Raw genomic sequence first — 27,811 nt, 5'->3', positions numbered from 1 at the left:
TTCTGTTTTTGTTGTTGTTTGTTTTTGTTTTTGTTATGTGTGTGTATGTATGTGTTTGGTTGTATGTGTCCAAAATCCAGTACAGTCATGTACTTCAAGTATAATTATAATAGATCAATACTTGTCTGTAGATTATGACCTTAATAGAACATACGAATTCTTGCTAGTACCGAGTATGAAAAAAATTGCAGATTTGAATCAGGTAGTCCTGTGAGTGATGTCATGGGCTTTCATTTATCAAATATAAGTGGCACTGGACATTGTACATATCTTCTTAATTCTCACTGTCCTTATTTATCAAGGTGAAGATAAGATTGCATACCTTGATATTTATTGAGAGGATCGAATGAATTAACATATAACATATGGGAAGAACATATTCAAGTATATGATCTACTGGAGGTAGTTGGCATCAACAGTAATATCCCAACTCTTAACTAGCAGATGAGGGCAGACAACCCTTCGGGGCTCCTGTCGTGTGTTAGGTTGGTTTACGATCACCTTATAATATAGGATCAGGGCCTCTCATCAACCTTGGGAGTCAAATTCTATCAGAGCAATTAGGAACAGTGGCACGTGCGGCCAAACACCAGAGACCCCATGGTCTCTGCATCTCAGAATCATCCTGACAGCCGGTCTCAGATTAATTACAATCTGAGATGTGTGTGATGTCGGCACAAGCTCCCAATCCGTGATCTTAAGACTCTTTGCGGTGGATGTAAACCGCCCTTTGCTTTTTACCCCCTACCAAGACAGAGGGGTACGGGGTGGAGGAGTTGTCGTGTTGTTCCTTTTTTACCTGAGGAGAAAATACTGTGCGATTTCCACACTAAACGGTCACAGCGGGGACCAACTTCCTGCCGTCCATACCCGAGGCTTCAGCCAATACAATACGAGAAGCAGCTTTCCATTTCTAGAAGGATCACCCCCGGGGCTATAAAAACGGCAAAGCCCGGCCAGGTCTCGGCGCCCCCAGCGTGACCATGGGGAACGCACACTCCAAGAGCAGCGACGGGGCCAGCTCGCTCCACAGCCGCCCCGAGCTCTCGTTCTACAGCTCTTTTCCCAGGAAATGGAGCGAGAACGTCTTTCTGGATAACGAGCTGCTGACCTCCAAGATTCTGTCCGTGCTGCGGCCCCAGTCAGAGAGGGGCCTCCGGACGGGCCACCTCCGCTACCCTGCCCACTTCCTCAGCACCAACTCTGTCTTTGCCTCCGTCGCAGCATCCCTGAAGGAGCACCCGAGGGCCACCCTCCTGTCCGATGGCAGCCCGGGCCTGGCCAGGAATGTCGGCATGACGGTCTCGCAGAAGGGGGGTCCACAGCCAGCACCCAGCCCGGCGGGAACGGGGACGAGACTTGGGTGAGTCGGGTAGCCCCTCTGCCAGGGGCTGGCGAAGGGAGGGAGCAGGGGTGGCATTCCTCAGGGACCCCGAGGGTAGCCTCTCCGGAAGGAGACCCTGGGGGGGCGGTTAGGGAGAGCCCCACCAAGCGGTGAGATTGCTGTTAACACCTGCTTTGGAGAGTCACTCCTTTTCCTTTATCAAAAATGATGTGTTCTGGGGGTCCTCGGCCATTTGGAGCCAGTTTGCTTCCTGCTCTTGAAGGACCCTTGGACAGGGCTCCTCTGTGTCCTCCAGACGAGGCTGGAAGTCCACTGAGGTTGCCGCAAAGTCTGTGTCCTGTTATTCATGCCTTAATCTGGTTTTCCTAGGACTTTGAGGTGGTTCTTGTAATATTGCATTCAGCAGCGTTCAGGTAGAAAACCTCATGTAAAAAAGAAAAAAAAAATGTCACTGCAGTGATCCTTGGATGAGTCGGTGGGGAGAGGAGCTGATTTTCTTTTTCCTCTAGAAAGGCTTCTCCCTCCAATCTCAAGTGGGAATGAGGCTGTGTCCACCCTACTCTGGCCAGAAAGAATTCCAGGGGTTCCTGAGGGCTCCGGTGGCCAGGAAAGGAAGCATATAATGAATGCGCCCTTAGAATGTACTTGAACATTAGATTAAAGTTAGTTTTGATGGCAGACATAGGGAACAAACTAGTGGTTGCCAGTGGGGAGAGGGAAGGGGAGAGGGACAAGATAGCGGCAGGGGATTAAGAGGCACAAACTACTATGTATAAAATAGATAGGGATTCCCTGGTGGCACAGTGGTTAAGAATTTGCCTGCCAGTGCAGGGGACATGGGTTCGAGCCCTGGTCCGGGAAGATCCGTCATGCTGTGGAGCAGCTGAGCCCATGCGCCACAACTACTGAGCCTGCGCTCTAGAGCCCATGAGCCACAACTGCTGAGCCCGCGTGCCACAACTACTGAAGCCCTCATGTCTAGAGCCCATGCTTCGCAACAGAGAAGCCACCACAATGAGAAGCCCAAGCACTGCAACGAAGAGTAGCGCCTGCTCGCCGCAACTAGTGAAAGCCCACGCGCAGCAACAGACTCAACGCAGCCAAAAATAAATAAATTAAATAAATAAATTTATTTTAAAAAATAAAATAGATAAACTGCACGGGTGTATTATACAACACGGAATATCGCCACTGTTTTTTAATAAGTGTAAATGGAGTATAACCTTTAAAAATTGTGAATCACTATGTTATACACCTGTAACTAATATAATATTGTACATCAACTGTACTCCCCCCAAAAAACAGGCAGTTTTGATGGAAGACCTGATGTCACATTGACAGATAGTCTCCTAATTTTCAAAATGATCTGTGAGTTAAGGCTTACGTTGATAGCCAGAAAGTTCTCAAATAGTATCTAATCAGATTGAGTAATAACGTGAGTTGCCTTTGTAGAATGTGTGTGTGTGTGATGCAATCTTTTTAAATGACTGGTTTTATGATTTCCATTTAGACCAGTCACAGGAGAGATGGATGAAACCGACACAGTGTCTCTGAAGTTCAAGCAGGCAGCCGATGACTCTCTTTCACTTACGTCTTTGAACGCTGACTCCGTCTTTATAGAAGGTACCGTCACCTCGATTCTTTCTCGGGTGTCAGGTGGTCTCCATTCACTGGGAGGCGCCGAGACCCACATCCGGGCGTCCAGGCGGCACGGGCAGGGGCAGCCCCAAGCCTGCCAAGGCCCCGGGCCCCTGAGCAGCGGCCTCCTATCCTTCCCTCAGACCCCTACACTGCCTCGCTGAGGCGTGAGATCGAAGCAGATGCCCACGAGTTCGAGGCTGAGTCCTGGAGCCTCTCCGTGGACCCCGCATATGTGAAGAAACAGAAGAGGGAGGTGGTGAAAAGGCAGGATGTGCTCTATGGTAAGGAGGCCTGCCACGCCAGCCCTTCACTTCCTACCCCTCCTCCCTCTTCTTCTTCTTGATTTTTTTTTTTAATTTATTAATTCCATCTGGGAGCCAGGGCTCCACTGCTGACCCTCCCTGAGACTGTGTGGCCCACTCCACCTACTGCCCCAGGGTAGCCCTGCCTTCCGGGCCGGGAAGGAGGTGGCCGGACGGGGCTTTGTGAGAACCAGTCCCCGAGGACAGGAATGGCCGAATGCCCAGTCCTGACTTGTCCTTACCTTGCTGGTGACCCCAGGAGAGAAGACCTCCTGGGCCCATCCCAGCCATCGCTGGTGACCACAGACAGGCCCGGGCGTGGTGGAGGTTTTGGAGGCAGGTCCCTCTCTGCATGTGACTGTAGTGCTGCTCCGGGGTGGGCGCCCCTTCCCACCGGCTGTTGGAAAACCTGGCCGTGGGCAGCCGCTGTCCTTAGATGGGGTGTTGCAGTCACCGTGGAAACCACATCTCCCAGGCACCACCCATCCCTGGGCTGGGTGCCCCCCTTCGGTCCCTCCAGGCCCCCAGCACTGCTCAGTGGTGTCCACTCACCAGTGGACACTCAACTGCCTTCCACGTTTTGCACACTGAGCTCCCTGCCAGGGCCAGAGCAGGTTGGGGTGTGGGTGGAGAGGAGAGCCTGAGCCCGGCCAGGAGTCCTGCCTAGAGGGTGGGGGGGGCAGTGCAGTCCGTCGCTTCCCTCTGGGCAGCCCTGTGTCACGCTGTCTCCACTGCTGGGCAAGTGCAGAGTCCTTCCAGCCCTGTGGCTGGCGACCCTGGCCCCGGCCGGCGCCACTGACTTCTGTTTCATCTCTAACAACTTCAAGGCCTTGACTTAAACGGCAGAGGAGCTCCATCACAAAATAGAAGCTTTCTTTGCCTTTAACAGTGAATTAAAATCCTCCCTGGAGCTCCACTTTTCCCATCAGTTATAGTCTGGGGCAGGTCTCTGACATGCAAGTTTCACATCTCAGGGAGGGGTGTTGGTCAGAACAGTCTTCTTGTTTCAAACAGCCTGGAAACGTCTTCGGTTAATATTAGGCAGGAACCCCTCCTGTGCATTTGAGGTCCCAGCGCACATCCGGGTCCTCTCTTTCCTGATATCCTTCCACCCCTCGCTGTCCCCTTAAGCTGGGCCCCCAGCACTGCTGAGCCGGGGAGGACAGGAAGCCCGGCCCCTGGGCTGTGAGACCACCAGGGCGAGGGCTTCGCGGAAGCCTGAGAAGCCGGCCTGGCCCATCGCGGGACAAGGGAGAGCCGAGCCGGGGCGTTGGCCCCGCACCACTAAGTCCCGCGTCCCTGTCCCTGCAGAGCTGATGCAGACGGAGGCCCACCATGTGCGGACGCTCAAGATCATGCTGAAGGTCTACTCCAGGGCCCTGCGGGAGGAGCTGCAGTTCAGCCCCAAGACCGTCAGCCTCCTCTTCCCGGGCGCAGACGACCTGCTGGAGGTGCACGGCCACTTCCTGTCTCGGCTGAAGGAGCGCCGTCAGGAGTCCCTGGAGGAGGGCAGTGACCGCAACTACATCGTCCAGAAGATCGGGGACCTCCTGGTACAGCAGGTGGGCGCGACCAGGGCGGTTCAGGGCCTGGACCAGCCCCTGCCCCGTCTCTTTCCTTCCAATGCAGAAAGAACATGCCCCCCACTTACTGGGAGCCCCAGCCCCCGAGGACTTCAGTCCCGGCCCCTTAACAGCCGCGCATCCTGCCACCAGCCTAGAAACACAGAGACCTAAACGGCGAACGCACTCGTCTAGACACTACCCAGTGGGTGTTCTGGGCTTTTGTTTGGTTGGTTGGCTGGCTTTCATTTTTTTTTGGTCTCGACGGCTGTTTGGTTTTCGGACCAGAGCCATCCATGGTCGGGCCGTTGACCCTGAGCTGACTTCTGAGTGGACTTCTGGGCCGAGACCGAGATTGACAGAGGGGACGCAGGACCCCTCGTCTGCCCTCGGAGTGCCCGGAGCATCCCAAGTCAGCTAACTAGGATTCACGAGAAGACGCCGTTCGCTTTTGAATTTTTCTAACATTCTTCCACTTAAATTTCTTTTTCCTTCTCGGATTTCGGGATGTTTTACAAGCACCCGTGACGTGTAGACGTTTTCTCCTTTTCCCCCTTGGTACCTTGTGCCGAGACACCACGTACTGAAGCATTTCTCTGTTTGGGTGCCAGCGAGCCAGACAAGAAAGTGAAATCCCAAGTCAAGTCAATCTGCGTTTCAGCAGAGTCAGGCGAATGAGGTGAAAACATTCCCTGGCAGTTTCTGTGTTTCCTTCTGGTAACGCCTCCACGGCCTCTCTTCAGTTTTCAGGTGAAAACGGGGAGAGAATGAAAGAAAAATACGGCGTCTTCTGTAGCGGCCACAACGAGGCCGTCAGTCACTACAAGTTGCTGCTGCAGCAAAACAAGAAATTTCAAAACTTGATCAAGGTAAAAAAAAAAAAAAAGGGGTATTTATTTTTAATTAAAAACATATCCTCAGGGCTTCCCCGGCAGTCCAGTGGTTAAGAATCCACGCTTCCAATGCAGGGGGCGCGGATTTGATCCCTGCTCAGGGAACTGAGATACCACGTGCTGCACGGTACGGCCAAAAAATTTTTAAATTTAAAAAAAAAAGAAGTATCCTCTTTGCAATAGGTTGTTCCCCTCCCCCTCCCCCTCCCCCCGAACTGTAGGCTTTTGGAGAGGTTGGGATTATACACAACTTGTTATAAGGCAGTGAATTTTCAAGGTTCTGTCTCATTTTTAACCACAAACTCATTCAGAACACAGTGGTGAAAGCTCTGGAGAGTCCCCAGGTGTAAAGCAAAGCAGACCTAGGGTTTTGTTCCTGCCGCAGCAGGGTGGCCCCTGAAATGCCCCTCAATGGATGACCATGGGTCCTCAGACCGTTGAGCGGACATGAGTGTCCTCGCAAGGGGCCGCCCTGCCCCGGGAGCCGGCCCTCCAGAGCCACCCGCTCTGCCTCGGATTCTCCAGCAGATGCAAGTCCTTCCTTCCTCTAAGCCTTTGTCCTTTCATCACCTCCTCCCCTGTCTGGTCCCCATGCATCCCCCGCAGCCCATGGAATGACCCACACCTGTCTTCTTTCTGCCCGACAGTGTGCAAGTGCTCAGGGCCCAGGAGCTGAGTCAGTAGTCGTGCAAGACCCCGTCCCCCCGCATCCTGGGAGGCACTCCTGGGTCAAGGCTGCCGGGCGCCTGCACCCCACAACAGCTCCACACCTGCAGCCTGTACCCCAAGGACTCTAACCTGAAGTGATATCCAGCAACTAAAGGTCTAGAGTTAAGGATGCAGGGTTGTTAAATTTCACCCCAGGGAACTTCCCTGGCGGTCCAGTGGTTAAGACCCCGCGCTTCCACTGCAGGGGGCACGGGTTCGATCCCTGGTCAGGGAACTAAGATCTTGCACGCCACGAGGTGTGGCCAAAAAAAAAATTTTTTTTTTAAACTTTCACTGCATTATCCTGGCAGTGGATAGATGTGAAAAGGAGAGGGTTGTTTGGGGGCCTAAGTCCAGTGGTTAGGACTTGGCACTTTCACTGCCGCGGGCCCAGGTTCAGTCCCTGGTCAGGGAACTAAGATCCCACAAGCCACATGACATGGCTGGGAAAAAAAAGTGACTTCAGGTGACCACTTCTTAGGCTCTTAGCCAGAAGCGTGCACCAGCAGCCGCCAGGGAGCCAGTTCAGAGAGCACCGGCCCAGCCGCGTCTGGAGGGTCCCGACGGCCGTCAGCAGGGTTAGGGTCTGCGCATGTGCGTGTGCACGTGGACAGCTCTCCAGGAGATTCCCACAACCACCCCCCACTCACTCCCCCACCCCCCGGCTGGTTTCTTCCTAATGGGTTCTGCGGGGGCCCACATTTTATAGCAGGTGAGGCTGCCTCTGCCCTTGTGGCCTTTCTGTATACAGCAGGCAGTCCCTGCTTTCAAGTACCTGCAAAGCGGCAAGGAAAAGGTCCCCGTAAGCCGAAAAGGGACCGTGAACTGGATATCGCTCGATGTCCGACCGTGAACTGATGTGGCGGGAGATGAGACACCCACGCAGCATGCCTTTGTTTTCTCCGTTTCATAGAGAATCGGCAACTTCTCCATCGTGAGACGGCTCGGCGTGCAGGAATGTATCCTTCTGGTCACCCAGCGCATAACCAAGTACCCCGTGCTGGTGGAGCGTATCATTCAGAACACGGAAGGTACGGTAGCTCTCCTGTCTTGCCCTTAGGTGCTTGGTGGGGAGGAGGGTCTCTGTCTCCCCACCCCCTATTCTAATAGTGGGTTAGATAATCCACTCTGCGATCTGTCCCTGGTTCTCCGGATTCAGCTGGGCTCAGCAGTCACTAACTGAGCTGCCACCTTGCAGAATCCACTGTGCTGGGTGCTAGGGTTTCCGACCAGGGTGCCTGGTCTCGCCTGCCGTTACCCCCCCAGTCCCCGCACAGTCTGGGCTGGAGCAGCCCTCAGTCAGTATTGGAGAGTGGATGAAAAGACACAGGCAGTGCCCTTGCTAAGGTCACCCCTGGGTGACCCACACAGGCCCAGAGGTGACCTCCGTGTCACGTGCCTGGTCATGGAGGGCAGAGAGGAAGGGCATGTAGCCCAGCCGGGGGTTCCCGGAGGCCAGGGCAGTGCTGACCGCACCTCCCTTATCTCCAGGGGATTTGGGTGGTGGGAGAATGCACAAAGTTCCCCTGCCGTGAAAGCAGAGCCCCTGGAGTGGGAGGAGCCAGCCCTTGGTAATGGCCGGAGGTGGAGGGAGTCTTTTATGGAGAGCTGGAGGGCAGGGGGGAGTCTGTTTACCGAGGAATGGCCGGCGGAGTTATGCAGGGGCTGTTCTTGCCACTTGCCTGGCACCTCAGCTTCTGCATTCGACAGAAGCTCTGTCTTGGTGAAAACCAAACGCTGGGCTGTCACGTTTAGTTTGGAGAAGCGTTTACATCTCAGGAAATTCGAGTTGGAAGGTGATTCTCGAGGGTCTGCTGAGCAGTGGCCTCGGGACACACCTCCTCGACCCCATAGCCTGTCCGCCTCCATCGTGTTCGTGGACGCAGACCCAGGAAAGCGCTAACTCTGCTGTGTGTGGCAGCTGACTCCGAGGACCACAAAGACCTGACCCAGGCCCTGAACCTCATCAAAGGCATCATCTCGCAAGTGGACGCCAGGGTCAGCGAGTGTGAGAAAGGCCAGCGCCTCAGGGAGATCGCGGGGAAGATGGACCTCAAGTCCTCCAGCAAGCTCAAGAACGGGCTGACCTTCCGCAAGGAGGACATGCTGCAGCGGCAGCTCCACCTGGAGGGCACGCTGTGCTGGAAGACCACGTCCGGGCGCCTAAAAGGTAAAGTCCCGCTCCAGTCACCTGCTGGATGCCATCCTGGGTTGGTGGATGCCATCTTGGATCAGTGGCACCTCCTTGGATGAGTGAGCACCATTTTGGATTGATGGGCACCAGCTGGCACAGAGCCACTGCAGCCTGGCTGCTTCGCGGCTGAAGGGAGGTTACCTGCTGAGTCAGGTCGAGCACAGAAGTAGAGCAGGAACGAGGGGAAGGTGGTCCTGCCAGCACGCTCTGTGTCCGGTGGTTGAGATGGTGTGGTGCACACAGGGAAGGCCACCGGGTGAAGAGGGCACACTGAGTCCTTGCCTCCTGAACAGAAAGCCGGGGTATCAGGACACCCCAGATTTAGCAGAGGCCCCAGGGTTCTAAACAACAGTCACAGGCCCCAGTCGGGGTAGAGGATGCCACCTGGGCCACGGACCTCTGTGGCCCCCAGCGTCCCACCCGCTGTTCGGGGTGAGCTCCACGCCCTACTTGCAAGATCCGTGGTGTGGTTCCAGACCAGAGAGCGCCCGGGGCTCATCCCTGAGCTTCCTGTCCGTTTCACGAGCCTCTAGAAACATCCTAGCCTGTCCACTGGCATCAGCCTCTTTAAAGATCTCTGGGGGGGTGTCGCAGTAGCCACCCGACAGGATGTGCTTGTTCGTAATTTGAGCAGGCGAGCAGCCAAAAGATACAGTCCGCAGTTGAGCGCCCCCTGCGCGCCAGGCGCGAGGCGGGCGGCAGAGGCCCTGCCCACGCGGGGCTCCAGTCGGTGGGCGGAAGAGAGGCAAACACAAAAACAGCAGAAAGCGCAGTAAGTGCTTTAGAGGAGCCCAGCGGGCTGCAGCGAGAGAGAGTCCCACGAGGAGAGGGTGTCTCATGGGAATGGGGTGTCTGAACAAGCTCCCCGAGGAGGAGGTATTTTCGTTTCCCGCAGCGCGAGCGCTCCTGTTGGAAACACAGCTCGGGATTTGCACCCACGTGCACCAGCTCTGCCGGGCGGGTCACCGCACCATGTCCCTACAGGGACAAGACTCCGAGCCTGCCACCACCAGGAAGCTCGGGCATGCGGGCACGAGAGTTTTGCTACGGCAGGAAGCAGGACGCGAGCGTCCAGGGGCTCGGCGTTAAAAGCTGAAACCAGGAGGGTGATGGGGTGGGGTCAGGTTGAAGGGCGCCCGCGGGCTGTGGCGCCGGCCTGGGATTCCACGTCTGCCCGGCGGGACCCTGTAAGATGTGTCCTTCTGCGTTCTCCCCTTAGATGTCCTTGCTGTCCTGTTGACGGACGTGCTTCTCCTGCTACAAGAAAAGGATCAAAAATACGTCTTTGCTTCCGTGGTACGTGTCCCGTCCCTTCGCAGAAAGGGCTGCTCGAAAGCTGTCTGCACGGGCCGGGGATGGGGGGACTGAATGGGCTCCTGTCCAGTGGCCTGAGGCGGCTTCAGGGTCATGCCAACATCTTGCCCAGTTCCGCCCGGGCTCTGTGCTTCCGTGGCCCTTCCCCTCACAGGCGCCCGGGCTCTCAGAGGCCCGGGCAACCTCGCCGGGAGAGCCTGTCCCTCCTTCCCGGGGAGCTAGCGCATCGCTGAGGATGCGCACTCAGGCAGCCACTGCCCTGGGAGCTATGACCACGTCGGCCCCACGGCATGCTGGTCCCAGCACAGCCGCGTCACGGGAGCCAAGCTGGCCGGGAGCTCCGTGCGGACGGAGGGCTCGGAGTCAGGCTGGGATCCCACCCATCCCACCCGGCCCACGTCCACTGGGGACACCGCCTCCGCCTCTGCTCGCCTGGGTGACCCGTGGGTGCCTGCCGCGGGGGTGCTCAGCGAACCCATTAGCCTCTGGGTTCACCTGGAGAGGAAGGTGGCCTCTGTCACTCAACTCCAGAGTCCCACCCCTTTCCCAGGGACTTAAACTAGCTTCTCAAGAAGTTTCCAGAAATAGGTCACGCTGTCTTGCCAAACGGTGGTCTTGCCCTGACGCCAGCCCACCTCGTGTGCTGTGTGTTCATTCACGAGGGTGATGCGACATCTATGATCTGCTGTGCTGCCTGCTACCCATGGCCTCCCCGCTCGCCCTCTGTGTGTGTGTGTGTGTGTGTGTCTGTGTGTCTGTGTGTCTGTGTGTCTGTGTGTGTGTGTGTGTGTGTGTGTGTCTGTGTCTGTGTCTGTGTCCTGATTGCCTCTCCTCAGAAAGACACCAGTCCTGTTGGGTCAGGGCCCACCCTCATGACCTCGCTTTAACTTAACCACCTCTTTAAAGACCCTGTCTCCAAATACCGTCACATCCTGAGGTTAGGACCTCGGCATCTGGATTTAGTGGGGAATGGGGGGAAATGCAGTATAGCCCATAACAACCAGTTAAAATTGCGCATTTTACTGGTCGGTCAGAGCATTATCTCTTGTCGGACACACCACAGATTGGGAATACTGGCTGGCTCTGGGTGTTTGGGACACACGGTTGGGAGGAGGATTTATTTGTCATCCCAGACTGCCTGCTCTTGTATCTTCTGAGTTTTATACAGTGTACGTGCGTTAGCAATTATAAAACATTTTTTAAGCACGTTGAACAAGCACATGAAAAGGATGTGAGGATATCATCGCGATAGTGTCCGTTTCCCCCAGATGGCAAAATCTTTCTGCTTTGAATTGTTGGAGGATAAGCAGGGTGCATGCCTCCCCCGTTCCCCCCAAGTCCCCTTCCCCGCCGGCTCATGGCTCCACGGCTGTAGGCCAGGTACAGAGTGACCCTCCCCGCCCCGTCCCACCTGTGCAGGACTCCAAGCGCCCCATCATCTCACTGCAAAAGCTCATCGTGAGGGAGGTGGCCAACGAGGAGAAAGCCATGTTTCTGATCAGCGCCTCCCTGCACGGGCCCGAGATGTACGAGATCTACACCAGCTCCAAGGAGGACAGGAACACCTGGATGGCTCACATCCGAAGGGCCGTGGAGAGGTGAGAGGGACCCGGGTGGGCCTTCCCTCCACTGACGGCTGTGCCCCTGGCTTTGGTGGCTGGCTAGTCAGCAGAGACCTTGGAGCGCCTGCGAGGGTGCCGGGGGTCGCAGGCGGAAGACCCCTTCGCTTTTCCCCTCCCTGTCATTCCACCTCGGTGCTCTGTCCATCCCCTCATCTAAGGGCAGACAGAAGACGCCATTCAGCCCCTTCTGACAACAGCTAAAAAGGCCCAGATGTCTGTGGCTGGAGGATGCGGGGCCCGCAGCTCTGTATTGGTGGGCTGTCTACCTGACACAGGGGGCTGTCCTTCCTCCTCGGGCCAGGGGACCCCTCAGGACCCCAACCCTGTGGCTTTGAGTGATGCCTGGCTCCTGCCACCGACAGACGGTGGTCCGGCCCCCACCCCAAGCCTGCTGCTCCCTCCCTTTATGCCCAGAAGCTTCTCAAAGCTTTAGTCTTCTTCGAGCCCCCTCAGTCCTCAACTTGGACTCTGCTGGCCTTGCAGCGTCCCGTAGCTGGGAGGTCCCCAGGGAAGGAACTGCTCTGTCTCCTCCACCCCCCACACCCTGCAAGACATTTGAAACCTGTGGCCGGTTACGTCCTGACACTTTGAGACTGGATGCTTGCCGACGGCTGTGTTTCTGTCCTGCACGGTTGACCATTAACAAACTAAATCTCTCAGCACATCAGAGATGCTCTTTGCAGCCGGACCTGCAGGCAGACCTCAGTGCTGTTTCAGAGGCAGCCAGTCCACGGAGCGTGCTCGCCCATCTGTCCCCTCTCCCTGCAGCTGCCCGGATGAGGAGGAGGGCCCCTACAGCGAGGCCGAGGAGGAGAGGAAGATGGTCGAGGCCCGCGCCGTGAGGCTGAGGGACTTCCAAGGTAAGGGCGGGGTGGGGGGATGGGGTCAGTGTGACCTCGTCTGGTGACTTGGCCCCGAGAGCCCTCCTGGGCCCGGCAGTGGCCTTTCTGTTCTATCCCATCAGAACTGGCCATGGAGCGAACCGCCGCCCAAGTGACCAGGAGTTTGGCTGTGGGCTATCCCATGTCCTGCGGTTCTCTGGGCCGTTTGCCCTGGGGTAGCGCTCTTCCAGAGGGCGTGTGGGAAAGGGGAGTGGGGCGCTAGGGTTGCTCCCTTGGTCCTCGCTCAAGAAGGGCTCAATAATTCACATACATTACCAGTCACCCATTTAAAGTATGCCATGCAGTGGATTTTAGTGGATACCAAAAGGATGTGCAACCATCACAGTCAATTTTAGGCTGTTTCCATCACCCCAGAAAGAAACGCCATCCCCATTAGCAGTCACTCCCGTTCTTTCCCCATCTCCAGCAGCTGGGAACTTCTGTCCTACTGTCTATCTGTCTATGAACTTACTTACTCCAGACACCTCGTATAAATGGGGATAGTTGTCGCTTTGTGACTGGCTTAGTTTACCAAGCGTGATGTTTTCAAGGTTCATCCCTGTGGCAGAATCTCTTTCCTTTTTAAGGCTGAATAATATTCCATTGTATGGATGGACCACATCGTGCTTATTCTGCTCCCCGGTTTTTAACAGAGTCCTGTGAGATTTCAGCAAGGTCATTGCCAAGAATCCATCTCAGTACTTTGTGGTCTCAGGCAACTCCCCTCCTCTCTCTCACTCACTGTGATATTTATGTTTAACATAGGTAACATTTGAGCAGTAAGCGCATAAAATTAGGCAGTATGTATTTTATTTCTTTTTGTGGGGAGAGGTGCAAGTTTGAAGGTATTAAGGAATAAAAATGTCCAAAAGAAATCAGAGAAATCCCACTGACCCCTGAAAGTATAATGTTAACATAGTATTCATTTCATCCTGTTCTAAATTTGTTTTTTAACATCTTCATTGGAGTATAATTGCTTTACAATGTTGTGTTAGTTTCTGCTGTACAACAAAGTGAATCAGCTCTATGTATACATATATCCCCATATCCCCTCCCTCTTGCATCTCCCTCCCACCCTCCCTATCCCACCCCTCTAGGTGGTCACAAAGCACGAGCTAATCTCCCTGTGCTATGCACCTGCTTCCCACTAGCTGTCCATTTTACATTTGGTAGTTTTATATATGTCAATGCCACTCTCTGACTTCATCCCAGCTTACCCTTCCCCCTCCCCACGTCCTCAAGTCTATTCTGTGCATCTGCGTCTTTATTCCTGTCCTGCCCCTAGGTTCTTCATGACCTTTTTTTTGTTTTCTTAAATTCCATATATATGTGTTAGCATAGGGTATTTGTTTTTCTCTTTCTGACTTACTTCACTCTGTACGACAGACTCTAGGTCCATCCACCTCACTACAGATAACTCAATTTCGTTTCTTTTTATGGCTGAGTAATATTCCATTGTATATATGTGCCAATCTTCTTTATCCATTCATCTGTCAATGGACACTTAGGTTGCTTCCGTGTCCTGGCTATTGTAAATAGAGCTGCAATGAACATTGTGGTACGTGACCCTTTGAATTATGGTTTTCTCAGGGTATATGCCCAGTAGTGGGATTGCAGGGTCATATGGTAGTTCTATTTTTAGCTTTTTAAGGAACCTCCATACTGTTCTCCATAGTGACTCTATCAATTTACATTCCCATCAACAGTGCAAGAGGGTTCCCTTTTCTCCACACCCTCTCCAGCATTTATTGTTTGTAGATTTTTTGATGGTGGCCATTCTGACAGGTGTGAGATGATACCTCATTGTAGTTTCGATTTGCGTTTCTTTAATGATTAGTGATGTTGAGCATCCTTTCATGTGTTCATTGGCAATCTGTATATCTTCTTTGGAGAAATGTCTATTTAGGTCTTCTGCCCATTTTTGGATTGGGTTGTTTGGTTTTTTTTGATATTGAGCTGCACAACCTGCTTGTATATTTTGGAGATTAATTCTTTGTCATTTGCAAATATTTTTTCCCATTCTGAGGGTTGTCTTTTCATCTTGTTTATGGTATCCTTTGCTGTGCAAAAGCTTTGAAGTTTCATTATGTCCCATTTGTTTATTTTTGTTTTTGTTTCCATTACTCTAGGAGGTGGGTCAAAAAGGATCTTGCTGTGATTTATGTCATAGAGTGTTCTGCTTATGCTTTCCTCTAAGAGTTTTATAGTGTCTGGCCTTACATTTAGGTCTGTAATCCATTTTGTGTTTATCTTTGTGTATGGTGTTAGGAGGTGTTCTAATTTCATTCTTTTACATGTAGCTGTCCAGTTTTCCCAGCACCACTTATTGAAGAGGCTGTCTTTTCTCCACTGTATATTCTTGCCTCCTTTATCAAAGATAAGGTGACCATTTGTGTGTGGGTTTATCTCTGGGCTTTCTATCCTGTTCCATTGATCTATAGTTCTGTTTTTGTGCCAGTACCATACTGTCTTGATTACTGTAGCTTTGTAGTATAGTCTGAAGTCAGGGAGCCTGATTCCTCTAGCTCCATTTTTCTTTCTCAAGATTACTTTGGCTATTCGGGGTCTTTTGTGTTTCCATACAAATTGTGAAATTTTTGGTTCTAGTTCTGTGAAAAATGCCATTGGTAGTTTGATAGGGATTGCATTGAATCTGTAGATTGCTTTGGGTAATATAGTCATTTTCACAATGTTGATTCTTCCAGTCCAAGAATATGGTGTGTCTCTCCATCTGTTTGTATCATCTTTAATTTCTTTCATCAGTATCGTATAGTTTACTGCATACAAGCCTTTTGTCTCCTTAGGTAGGTTTATTCCTAGGTATTTTATTCTGTTTGCTGCAATGGTAAATGGGAGTGTTTCCTTAATTTCTCTTTCGGATTTTTCATCATTAGTGTATAGGAATGCAAGAGATTTCTGTGCATTAATTTTGTATCCTGCTACTTTACCAAATTCATTGATTAGCTCTAGTAGTTTTCTAGTAGCATCTTTAGGACTCTCTATGTATAGTATCATGTCAGCGGCAAACAGTGACAGTTTTACTTCTTCTTTTCGATTTGGATTCTTTTTATTTCTTTTTCTTTGATTGTTGTGGCTAAAACTTCCAAAACTACATTGAATAATCATCATGAAAGTGGGCAACCTTGTCTTGTTCCTGATCTTAGAGGAAATGGTTTCAGTTTTTCACCATTGAGAACGATGCTGGCTGTTGGTTTGTCATATATGGCCTTTATTATGTTGAGGTAGGTTCCCTCTGTGCCTACTGTATGGAGAGTTTTTATCATAAATGGGTACTGAATTTTGTCAAAAGCTTTTTCTGCATCCATGGAGATGATCATATGATTTTTATCCTTCAATTTGTTAATATGGTGTATCACAATGATTGTTTTGCATATATTGAAGAATCCTTGCATTCCTGGGATAAATCCCACTTGATCATGATTTAATGTGCTGTTGGATTCTGTTTGCTAGTATTTTGTTGAGGATTTTTGCATCTATATTCATCAGTGATATTGGCCTGTAGTTTTCTTTTTTTGTGACATCTTTGTCTGGTTTTGGTATCAGGGTGATGGTGGCCTCGTAGAATGAGATTGGGAGTGTTCCTCCCTCTGCTATATTTTGGAAGAGTTTGACAAGGACAAGCGTTAGCTCTTCTCTATATGTTTGATAGAATCTGCCTGTGAAGCCATCTGGTCCTGGGCTTTTGTTTGTTGGAAGATTTTTAATCACAGTTTCAATTTCAGTGCTTGTGATTAGTCTGTTTAGTCTGTTTATATTTTCTATTTCTTCCTGGTTCAGTCTGGAAGGTTGTGCTTTTCTAAGAATTTGTCCGTTTCTTCCAGGTTGTGCATTTTATTTGCATATAGTTGCTTGTAGTAGTAATCTCTCATGATCCTTTGTATTTCTGCAATGTCAGTTGTTACATGTCCTTTTTCATTTCTAATTCTGTTGATTTGAGTCTTCTCTTTTTTCTTGATGAATCTGGCTAATGATTTGTCAATTTTGTTTATCTTTCAATGAACCAGGTTTTAGTTTTATTGATCTTTGCTATTGTTTCCTTAATTTCTTTTTCATTTATTTCCTATCTGATCTTTATGATTTCTTTCCTTCTGCTAACTTTGGGGATTTTTTGTTCTTCTTTGTCTAATTGCTTTAGGTGTAAGGTTAGGTTGTTTATTTGAGATTTTTCTTGTTTCTCGACGTAGGATTGTATTGCTATAAACTTCCCTCTTAGAACTGCTTTTGCTGTGTCCCATAGGTTTTGGGTCGTCATGTTTTCATTGTCATTTGTTTCTAGGTATTTTTTGATTTCCTCTTTGATTTCTTCAGTGATCTCTTGGTTATTATTTTTTTTTCCTTGGTTATTTAGTAGTGTATTGTTTAGCCTCCATGTGTTTGTATTTTTTTAGAGTTTTTTTCCTATAATTGATATCTAGTCTCATAGCATTGTGGTTGGAAAAGATACCTAATAAAATTTCAATTTTCTTAAATTTACCAAGGCTTGTTTTGTGACCCAAGATATGATCTATCCTGGAGAATGTTCCATGAGCACTTGAGAAGAAAGTGTATTCTGTTGTTTTTGGATGGAATGCCCTATAAATATCAATTAAGTCCATCTTGTCTAATGTTTCATTATTAAAACATCTTGTGTTTCCTTATTTATTTTCATTTTGGATGATCTGTCCATTGGTGAAAGGGGGGTGCTAAAGTCCTCTACTATGATTGTGTTACTGTCAGTTTCCCTTTTTATGGCTGTTAGCATTGTCCTTATGTATTGACGTGCTCCTATGTTGGGTACCTAAATATTTATAATTGTTATATCTTCTTCTTGGATTGATCCCTTGATCATTATGTAGTGTCCTTCTTTGTCTCTTGTAATAGTCCTTATTTTAAAGTCTATTTTGTCTGACATGAGAATTGCTACTCCAGCTTTCTTTTGGTTTCCATTTGCGTGGAATATCTTTTTCCATCCCCTCACTTTCAGTCTGTATGTGTCCCTAGGTCTGAAGTGGGTCTCTTCTGGACAGCATATATACAGGCCTTGTTTTTGTATCCATTCAGCCAGTCTGTGTCTTTTGGTTGGCACATTTAATCCATTTACATTTAAGGTGATTATCGATATGTATGTTCCTATTACCATTTTCTTAATTGTTTTGGGTTTGTTTTTGTAGGTCTTTTCCTTCTCTTATGTTTCCTGCCTAGAGAAGTTCCTTTAGCATTTGTTGTAAAGCTGGTTTGGTGGTGCTGAATTCTCTTAGCTTTTGCTTGTCTGTAAAGGTTTTAATTTCTCCGTCGAACCTGAATGAGATCCTTGTTGGGTAGAGTAATCTTGGTTGCAGATTTTTCCCTTTCATCACTTTCAGTATGTCCTGCCACTCCCTTCTGGCTTGCAGAGTTTCTGCTGAAAGATCAGCTGTTAACCTTATGGGGATTCCCTTGTATGTTGTTGCTTTTCCCTTGCTGCTTTTAATATGTTTTCTTTGTATTTAATTTTTGACAGTTTGATTAATGTGTGTCTTGGCGTATTTCTCCTTGGGTTTATCCTGTATGGGACTCTCTGTGCTTTCTGGACTTGATTGACTATTTCCTTTCCCATATTAGGGAAGTTTTCAACTATAATCTCTTCAAATATTTTCTCAGTCCCTTTTTTTTCTCTTCTTCTTCTGGGACCCCTATAATTCGCATGTTGTTGGGTTTAATGTTGTCCCAGAGGTCTCTGAGACTGTCCTCAATTCTTTTCATTCTTTTTTGTTTATTCTGCTGTGTGGTAGTTATTTCCACTATTTTATCTTCCAGGTCACTTATCTGTTCTTCTGCCTCAGTTATTCTGCTATTGAACCCTTCTACAGTATTTTTAATTTCATTTATTGTGTTGTTCATCATTGTTTGTTTGCTCTTTGGTTCTTCTAGGTTCTTGTTAAACGTTTCTTGTATTTTTTCCATTCTATTTCCAAGATTTTGGATCATCTTTACTATCATTACTCTGAATTCTTTTTCAGGTAGACTGTCTATTTCCTCTTCATTTGTTTGGTCTGGTGCGTTTTTACCTTGCTCCTTCATCTGCTGTGTGTTTCTCTGTCTTCTCATTTTGTTTAACTTACTGTGTTTGGGGTCTCCTTTTCCCAGGCTGCAGGTTCGTAGTTCCCGTTGTTTTTGGTGTCTTCCCCCAGTGGGTGAGGTTGGTTCACTGGCTTGTGTAGGCTTCCTGGTGGAGGGGACTGGTGCCTACCTGTGTTCTGGTGGGTGGGCCTGGATCTTGTCTTTCTGGTGGGCAGGGCCGCATCTGGTGGTGTGTGTTGGGGTGTCTGTGAACTTATTATGATTTTAGGCAGCCTCTCTGCTAATGGGTGGGGTTGTGTTCCTGTCTTGCTAGTTGTTTGGCATGGGGCGCCCAGCGCTAGAGCTTGCTGGCCATCGGGTGGAGCTGGCCGAGTCTTAGCGTTGAGACGGAAATCTCTGGGAGAGCTCTTGCCAGTTGATATTACGTGGAGCCAGGAGGTCTCTGGTGGTCCAATGTCCTGAACTCAGCTCTCCCACCTCAGAGGCTCAGGCCTGACACCAGGCTGGAGCACCAAGACCCTGTCAGCCACACGGCAAATAGAGGTAGAAGACCAACATCCACTCAGCCTCAGGGCTGTTCCAATGTTGTCAGGGCTCCGCTGGTCCCTCTGCGCTGGTTCACCTCCTCCCCAGTGTGTCCCGTTCTAACTCTTATTTCTGTCAGAGGGTAATAAAATACATGCCCTGCACAGATGCATCTCCACGGATACCACAGAATCATACAGGAACGTCTCCTCATCACCCACTCCCGACAAGAGTCTTAGTGAATTAGAAATAGATGTTTCCTTCACCAAGATCTCCTTTATTATCTTGGACCAAAAGCCATCTCGTCTTTTACACTGGACCGTCAGGGACACTCCCATCAAAGTCAGGAGCGAGGCAGGGCCCCCCACCCCCCCACTCTCACCATTAGTATCTTCCTCCTGGACGTTCCAGCCAGGGTAGTAAGGGAAGAAGCAGAAGTAAGAGATCACGAGTGGTAGGGAGGTGGCAGAATTATTTTTTGCAGGTGACATGATTATCTGCCTAGGAAATCCTGTAGAATCAACTGGAAAACTATTTGAAATGTAAGAGAGCTCAATAATTTAGCTGAACGGGATGTGTATATTTATACTAGCAATCACCAGTGAGAAAGTCTAGTAAAATAAGTCGTAGTCATGGCAGCAAAAAAGAGGTATAGGGACTTCCCTGGTGGTCCAGTGGTTAAGACTCCCAGCTTCCATTGCAGGGGGCCCGGGTTCAACCCCTGGTCAGGGAACTAAGATCCCGCATGCCTCGTGGTGCGGCCAAAAAAAAAAAGTATAAAACCCAGAGACTTGTAAGAAGATTAGAAAACTAAGTCTCATAAGGCTCTCAGTTTGTCCCAAACTAATAAAAATCAGCCCGTTATGGTCCTCCCCCATCCCCCCACCGTGTCTGATTTTTATAATTGAGGGAAGTAAGCTGGAGACAGGGCCACACGCTTGCCTGCTGGTCGGGAATGTTGGACGAAGGGAGAGGTCCAGCTCCGGACAGGGTGTGGGTCAGCAGGGTTCCCAGAGGCCCGCCTGGCCCTGTGAGGCATCCTTATACCAGCTCCTGGGGGAAACTACCGCAGAGGAGGCCGAACCCCACACCCATTGCCACTTTGCAGAGCGACTTAACATTAAAGACCAGCAGATCGCCCAGAGCCTCAGCGAGAAGCAGCACATCTACCTGGAGATGGCTGAGATGAGCGGCCTCGAGGACCTCGCCCCGGCTCGGCTCCTCTTCCGGGGAGGGGACCCCCCCGAGAACCTGCAGGGGGAGCTGATTCTCAAGTCGGCCATGAGTGAGAGTAAGTAGCCACCAGCCCTCGCTGAGCGCCGGCCAGCCCTCCCTGTGCTGCCTGGTGGGCTCCTGGGAGACCCCAGGCTGGGCACACAGCCCCGTGGGGCCCACAGGCCACCCTGTCCGGGCACGATTCTGCCTGCCTCTATTCTGCTTAGAGCTGGAAGGTCCTTGGACCCAGTCGGGTGCAGACCCCTCTCTGCAGATTTACAGTACCATCTCCTATTCACTCAACAAACACTCCCGGTGCTGGACCCGGGGGTCTCAAATTGACTGAGACGGTTCCTCTTTTCTGATGAGTGGGTCACTGATGCTGTCCCCAGAAAAATACACACATACACATTTGGTGGGTTGTTTCAGGGGCTTCTGGCCGCACAGCCACGGGAGGGCACTGGCCGGTAAGCAGCCTGCTTCCAGGAGCTGACAGGGTCCTTGCGGAGCTCCTAGAAACTTCCACGCAGCTGCTGAGCCCCATGCTAGGCCAGGGCATGTGCTCCTGCTGGGCAGTCAGGCAGGAGGGCCAGCACTGTTCTTTCAACGTCAGGCGAGACAGACACAGCCCTGCCCTCCAGAATTTTCCATCGGAGTGAAAAGGCCAGAGGGGTCCCGCTTGGACGGTGCCCCTGCTCAGCCTTGCTCCCTCCGGCCATGCCTCCCATGTCTCCAGTCACCACTGTTCTTGGGCTCCCGAGACCCTCTCATGTCCTGTGCCTCGGCCTAGAATAGTCTCCCCACCTCCTCACCTGGCCAAAGCCCGTCTGTCCTCGAGCACCTTATGTGACCAGCCCTGCTCCCCCAAGGCCACCTCCCATGGCCCCTGACCTTCTGTATGGCTGTCAGCACACAGGCAGTGGCCACACCGAGTTCCCTCCTAGGCCCAGCGCAGCCCCAGGCTCAGGGCCCGGAGCGCCCCAAGGTCCGGCCTCGTGTAGATACAGATTGGCACATCCTGGGTGCAGTACCTGTGTAGGGGGTGCACAGAGTCAGAGGGGGTGACCGACACCCTGCGAGGCCGTGGCCCGGGTCTCTGCACCCTGCTCTGATGCCCACGGCAGGGCCGCGGGTGACTTGGTTCCCCTCCATCTCCTTCCACAGTCGAGGACATCCAGAGCCTGATCTGCAGGCGGCTGGGCAGCACCAACGGCCAGGTGGATGACGGGGGTGGCTCCTTGTCCCCAGCTCGGAGGGTGGAGGCCTCCGGGGGCTACGACAGCGCCGGCAGCCCCGGCAAGAGTGAGTGGCGCCGCCTCCTCTCGGGGCTGGGGCTTCTCGGGACCCCAGGAGGTCGGCGGGTGCGGGAGGATGTGCAGTTTCTTAAAACGTTCCCTTCACAAAGCATTCTTGGCAAAGCCCAGGCGTTTGCTGTTCAGCATCTCTGCTGCTGATTCCCCTCAACCTTCTGTAAACTCTCCGGGGTCAGGGTTCTGGAACTTTCCAGGGGTGGTGAGTCACATTCTGACAGCAGCACCCCGGCCAGTTCCTGCTGCTGGTCTCTGAGCCCCAGATGCCGCCCTTTCTGCCCAGGTCGGAAGGCAGCAGCCCGGCCACGATTCCTACCTAGGCTGGGGGCGGGGTGGGGAACAGGGCATGCAGACCCCTCGGGACCCGCGGCATCTCATGCGCCTGGCTTGGGGTTTCAGATGGCAGTTTTCAGAAGAACGTCTGCAGCAGCAACCCCAGCCTCCGAGACTGGCAGGGCGCCGCGGGCAGCCCGGACTCGAGGCCCGGCGACACCCCGGGGGCCTCCGAGGAAGCACCGCAGGCGGTACGCTGCCTCCTTGGGATGTTCCCGAGCTCCATACAGAGTCGGCCCCAGTGCTTTTAATTATCGTCAGTGAGGGGGAACAGCCTGTGCTTGGCTTGTCTGGTTTTTCCGTCTCAGGGCAAATAGTGAGCAGCGTCGTCCCGGTTGACGGTGACTAATAGTTAATGTGCAGATTGACATGTGGCCAGGTGACCCTCCTGGTTCCTCCTGCAGGCCCCGGCAAGGGCGGGGTGGGAGGCAGGAGAGGGGCGGGCTCAGGGCGGCGGCCTCAGCAACAGGTGAGAGCCACCGTGTGGGGACCACGAGCTTTCAGTCTGCACAGGTGTCCTGCCCCGACCCCCCCGCCCCCGGCCGGGTGCCGAGGTCACTGGCTGTTCCGTCCTTTGACTCAGAAGGCCCACCCTTGCCAAGCGCTGGGGTCAGAGTTGGAGGCTGGCTGCCTCTGGCCACCTCTGAGGTCTGAGGCCTGGGCTCTTCTGACAACCACCCCCTGCCAGCCCACCCCCCCGCGGCCAGGCTAAGAGCCTCCCACACGGCGGGCCCAGCCCGCCCGCCCGCCACCCTCGCACCTCCCGGAGGCCACCCTGCGCCCACCCTGCGCCCTCAGTTTCCAGACACCAAGGCTGGCACACGTCAGACGAGCAGGCGGGGGCCTGTCCCATGCTAAGGGGATGCCTTAGCTATAATACGCGTGTCCCGCTCGAGTTGGATTGGCCCTTAGAAGCTCTCTGAGCTGTGATGCCGTGTTTCCACAGGCGGAGGCACCAGGTGCTGAGCCCAGCCCCCGGCTGCCCGCCCTCCTGGAGTCGGAGGTAAGCGCGGGCTTGTGCGTCCCCCCAGGGCCGGCACGCACGCCCGGCGGGGCTTCCTGCAGAGCGCCAACGTCCCTCTCCTTTTCTCAGCAGCTCGTCCGGCGGATCCAGACACTGTCCCAGCTGCTCCTCAGCCTCCAGGTACGTGGCTTTTGGGGAGCGTGGCAGGCTGCACGTGCCCTTCTCCGGCTTGAGGCTGTGGTCTGGGGGAAGGCCGGGCTCTTCCTGAAGCCGGCCGCTCACCGGCCCTCCCCTCCCCCAGGCGGTCATCGCCCAGCAGGACAGCTACGTGGAGACGCAGAGGGCGGCCCTCCAGGAGCGGGAGAAGCAGTTCCGGCTGCAGTCGACGCGCGGGAACCTGCTGCTGGAGCAGGAGCGGCAGCGCAACTTCGAGAAGCAGCGGGAGGAGCTGGCGGGCGTGCAGAAGCTGCAGGGCCAGCTGCGGCTGGAGCAGCAGCGCTGGGAGCGCGAGCGGGAGCGCGAGCGCCAGGAGCTGGGCCTGGCCTCGGCGCGGCTGCAGCAGCGCGAGAGCGAGGCGCTGCGGCTGCAGGAGCAGCTGAGCCAGGAGCGCGAAGAGCTGGAGCGCCAGCGCCAGGCCTACCAGCACGACCTGGAGCGGCTGCGCGAAGCCCAGCGCGCCGTGGAGCGGGAGCGCGAGCGGCTGGAACTGCTGCGCAGAGTGAAGAAGCAGAACACGGTGTCCGGGGCGGCCGGGGCGCTGCCGCCCGAGGTGCTTGCGGAGGTGAGCGCCGGGGGTGCGCCCTGGGCCCGCGCGGGCGCGGGCGTGTCTGTGAGTTGTGAGTGCATGAGCACTTGCGTGGGTGTGTATGTATTTGGGGGGCAGGCGGTAAATGGCAGCTCCGTCGGACCAGCGTCAGTCTCTACCCAGACCTGACCCTCCCAGCTAAGAAGCTTCCGTTAAGCCACCCCTCACCCGGGAGTTGGGCGGGCAGGCAGGCCAGGTCCAACCATCTCCAAAAACCCCGCCCCACCCGGGAGCCGGCAGAGTGCGGGACGAGGCTGGCCCGCAGCGCCATGCAAATCTGCGGGGCGTGGCTCCTTGTCGGGACACGGAAGGGCTGCCCGAAGGAACCAGCATTGGTGTCTTCTGGCGCTCTTTCAGGCCCAGCCCCCCAGCCACACTCCCAGCTTCAACGGGGAAGGGCTGGAAGGGTCCGCGGCCCTGCCTAAAGCGCCACGGCCCCGGGTGAGCTCGCTGCTCTCTGGTGCCGGGCCTGAGTACGCAGAGCGCCCCGAGGTGAGCCGCAGGGACAGCACCCCGGCTGAGGGTCGGCCAGCCAAGAGCGACGTGCCCATCCAGCTGCTCAGCGCCACTAACCAGATCCAGAGGCAGGCGGCCGTGCAGCAGCAGATCCCCACCAAGCTGGCCGCCTCCACCAAGGGCGGCAAGGACAAGGGCGGCAAGAGCCGGGGCTCCCACCGTTCGGAGAGCTCAGGTGAGTCGGGGCCTCCTGGCAGCCCCCTCCCTACCTTGCCCAGGGCCTGCCTGGCCCCTCGCCTTCGGAGGGGGCATCGGGAGGAAACCCCAAGGCACAACTGGTGAGGCAGCTGAGGCTGCTCCCTCCCCCCCAACACGTGGAGGTCTTTCATCTCAAAGAGCAAAAAAATGGAAACATCAAACCTCAGCTCTGTTCCCGCCTTGGCCCTCAAACTGGGATCAGGGACAAGGGACCGCGCTGGTGATTCAGAAACGAGCCTTGGAAACCTTTGCGCAGTTAGTCACCCCGGGCGGGAAGTCGGGCAGGAAGTTGCACAGTGATCAATGCTACCGCTGCCCCACCGAGCCCCGCCCTGCGCTGGTCCAGGTGCTGCCAGCTCTGCTGGTGTCCTTGCTTCACCGATGGCGTGCTCAGCCCTTGCACCAGAGCACCCTGCAGCCAGCTGGCCCTGGTAGGGAAGGCCCAGGGGGAGAGTCCCTGGGACATTCCTGGGGAGCAGGTCCTGTGTCCCAGGACCACTGGGCAGCAGGGTCACAGGGCCTCTCGTCCAAAGGTTGAATGACTCCAGGGCCTTCTGTGGTTGGGCAGGGGTGTCTGCCCTGGATTTTGTCACTGAATTTGGGGCCTAACGTCTGAGTGGGGTCTATTCCTGGGAACGGGCGCTGGGGAAAGTGTGGGCGAGAAGTGGGATGAGGCCCTGGCCCAGGTCCGCAGAGCGCTCCTGTGCCTGGAGCGAGGCCGAGCACCCCAGCTGGCACCTTCCTCCCGCTTCCAGCCTCATTTGACCTGAAGCAGCCACTGCTTCTCAACAAGTTCATGGGCAAAGAGGAGAACGCCTCTCGAGGCCGCCGCTCGCTGAGTCCCGTCCCGCGCAGCTCCACACCGCCCCCAGGTGAGCCGGCCTGCACCCCACCCCCACCCCCTGGCACCCTCAGTGCCTGGCAGCTCCTGACACCCACAGCCCCCTCTCTCTTCCAGACTCCTGCCTCCCAGCCCCATGCCCGGTCCTGGCTGATGTCCCCAACGAGTACTTCACCCTCAAGGCCTGGGGGGCATCCTTCCCACCCGTGGCCCTGTTCTCCACACCACTCGACAAGGAAGAAGCCAGCAAGGAAGATGTCATCTTTTTCTAGGGGGCGTGGCTCAGGGTGCAGACCCCTTCCTGCGCTCTCTGGGGACGCGCCCCGCGGCCCTCTCCCCTTCCCAAGTAGACCTCTGCCAACCACCACCAGGCCGGGGCAGCGTTGGCCTGCCATCTTGAGGTTCTGTAGGATTAGCAGTGGTGCCTGGGCAACTTTGTAAACTTATTTTTTCTAATACAAAAAGGAGAGTTTCTAACGGAAGGTTGAACCAAAGCTAACCCATGGAGCTGTCATCGTAGCGCCCCAGTTGGGTAGAGGAGAGACCAACTCCAGGCTGTGTTTGCAAGGTAGTGACCAACTGTGGTGGTTCCACCTAGAGCATGACAACAGGCCAGACCCTGGCCTGAGGAGATGCTGGCCCAGGCTGGGCTCCATGGCCACCAGGAGACCCTGGAACGAGTCATTATGGCACCAGAAGGGGCCCAGTGGTGTTGGCTCTGTCCACAGAATCAGGCAGAATTGACTTCCAGGAGTGGGTTCATGGTGAACCTCCAGGCCAAGACATGAGCCCAGCCAGGGGTGGCACACAGCTCTCCCGGGACAGGGCCACAGGGCTGGGCAGCCAGAGAGGTTGGCTGATGGCTTGCCTGGCGGGTCCTACAGGTGCAGAAACTCGTCCTGAAAGGGGCTGACCTGGAAGGGACTGACCGTAGCTCACTTTAATGTGGTGGAGGTTTTTAAAACCTGCTCTTGTCAAACTCGGTGCTTTCCCAAGGCGCCTCACCAAGGCAGCGTGGTTCTGCGGGCCTCTCGAACACCAGGCGCCCAGGAAGCCAAGTCCAGAGCTTCAGCCAGGGCTGGCACGCACCCGAGGGTCCCAGCCCCGGGTGGAGGGTCCTCCATCCCCATGAGATGGGCCAGTTGTTCCAGGGCTGCTGGGGGGGAGACCCTAAGGCTGGTGTCCCGAGCCGACGGGCAGATGCTGGGACAAAGGGCAGTGGGGTGGAACGCTGGAGGGACCCACGTGGCCTGGGTGGTGACTGTTGCCAGCAAGTGCACAGACGGCCGCCTCGCGGGCACCTCAAGTCCAGTGAGCTGTCGCAGCTTATTGTCAGCAAACACCCAGGAGGAGGGAGAAGGCCGCCGGTCCAGCCTCGAGGCGAGGCTGTAGGTGTTGGGGATGGCATCGCACGTCCACGAACAGTCCCAGGGTGGTACCTGGGTCAGACCCACATTCCAGCTTTGGCCAAGTGCAGGCTTGGGTGCCAGGCGGGAGGGCGGGGCATTCCAGCCTTTTCCTGCACCCCAGGCTCCCCAGTGGAACCCACAGCCCGAAGCATTGGCGGGAAGACTGAGTCCTGACGGAACAGGAGCCCGGGCACCCGGGGCGAGGTGACACAGCCAGCAGTGACAAGGAACTGACAGTGGTTCCGGACCTCTCCAGAGCTGTTTCCTGCCCCTCTGGGGACCTCCCCCACCTCGCCCTTGCCCGAGGGCCTGCGGCACCAGCGAGCAGCAAGGAGCAGCAGCCTCCCCGCCCCAGGACACGTGCCACGTCTGTAATCAGTGTTTGTGTTTTGTACTGAGACGCATCAGAGCACTTTAGAAAAGTTGACTTTTAAGTTCGTGTCCTGTTGTGAAGAGGACATTGCTGGGCCGCGAGTGCCAGCCACAGATCCGCTGTGACGCTGTGACCCTCCCAGAGGATTCCTCGGGCGATCAGCAGCTCGAGCCCGCGTGGATCTCAGCAGAGGAGATTTCCGGGTGGTACCAGCAGCTGGGCAGCACCGTGGGCACATCTCACCAGGACCCCGAGGTCACTCCCCGGTAGGGTCCAGTCTTATTTGTAAAGTTAGAGGTCGAGCAGATGTTCCTATTTCTGTGGGATCTGTGCACGTTAATCGTGACCATGACCTTAGTTCACCCGACAATTATTTTTACAATGATGGCAGCATTTCCTCACTGTGATATATGTCGGAACCGCCCTAGAACTTAAGACCTGATTCTAGCAATAAACGTGTCTGAGATGAGCTGACCGGAGTGGCGGTTCTTTGGAGCTTTGTTTTAGGATCACCTGCCCAAAGGCTGGTGCTGCAGCGTGCTCTCGGGGCGGGACGGCGGGGAGGAGAGGAGCCTCGGACCCTCTGCTGCACTAGGAGGCCTGAACACCAGGCCCAGGGCCTGCCTGTGATGCCCTGTGCCTCCCACGTGGGCCCAGGACACCACAGCAGTGCTCTCTGCCGCTGTCACCTCTCCTGCCGGGTGCACTGCTCCCCCTGCCCCGAGGCTGGGGTGGGGAATGTAGGGAGGTGGAGACACCTCCCAGGCAAGTGACAGCACCTTAACCCCGCTGGGCACCAG

The 27,811-nt window shown here is 54.1% G+C and overlaps 1 protein-coding gene across 2 annotated transcripts in view; it reads left to right on the top strand.

The window, feature by feature from the left end:
* Window positions 1–27,486, top strand: part of ARHGEF18 (Rho/Rac guanine nucleotide exchange factor 18) — a 60,065-nt gene extending 32,579 nt beyond the window's left edge. Inside the window, exons 2-20 of one of the 2 annotated variants that reach the window (XM_060297252.1) lie at window positions 1,225–1,363; window positions 2,856–2,968; window positions 3,127–3,267; window positions 4,600–4,850; window positions 5,594–5,719; window positions 7,365–7,482; window positions 8,373–8,621; window positions 9,865–9,941; window positions 11,379–11,557; window positions 12,350–12,441; window positions 20,156–20,338; window positions 21,427–21,564; window positions 21,972–22,096; window positions 22,852–22,908; window positions 22,999–23,049; window positions 23,171–23,650; window positions 24,032–24,365; window positions 25,144–25,260; window positions 25,347–27,486. In XM_060297252.1, the coding sequence (XP_060153235.1) occupies window positions 1,296–1,363; window positions 2,856–2,968; window positions 3,127–3,267; window positions 4,600–4,850; window positions 5,594–5,719; window positions 7,365–7,482; window positions 8,373–8,621; window positions 9,865–9,941; window positions 11,379–11,557; window positions 12,350–12,441; window positions 20,156–20,338; window positions 21,427–21,564; window positions 21,972–22,096; window positions 22,852–22,908; window positions 22,999–23,049; window positions 23,171–23,650; window positions 24,032–24,365; window positions 25,144–25,260; window positions 25,347–25,501 (3,054 nt within the window). In that variant the 5' untranslated portion in view covers window positions 1,225–1,295 and the 3' untranslated portion in view covers window positions 25,502–27,486. Of the gene's footprint in view, window positions 1–983; window positions 1,364–2,855; window positions 2,969–3,126; window positions 3,268–4,599; window positions 4,851–5,593; window positions 5,720–7,364; window positions 7,483–8,372; window positions 8,622–9,864; window positions 9,942–11,378; window positions 11,558–12,349; window positions 12,442–20,155; window positions 20,339–21,426; window positions 21,565–21,971; window positions 22,097–22,851; window positions 22,909–22,998; window positions 23,050–23,170; window positions 23,651–24,031; window positions 24,366–25,143; window positions 25,261–25,346 lie in introns of those variants that run through there. The other variant, XM_030879482.2, reaches the window with a different exon arrangement.
* Window positions 27,487–27,811: the final 325 nt, after the last annotated feature.

Source organism: Globicephala melas, chromosome 3 (assembly GCF_963455315.2).
Source record: "Globicephala melas chromosome 3, mGloMel1.2, whole genome shotgun sequence".
Taxonomy (NCBI): domain Eukaryota; kingdom Metazoa; phylum Chordata; class Mammalia; order Artiodactyla; family Delphinidae; genus Globicephala; species Globicephala melas.
This window is presented reverse-complemented; position numbering and strand designations above follow the sequence as displayed.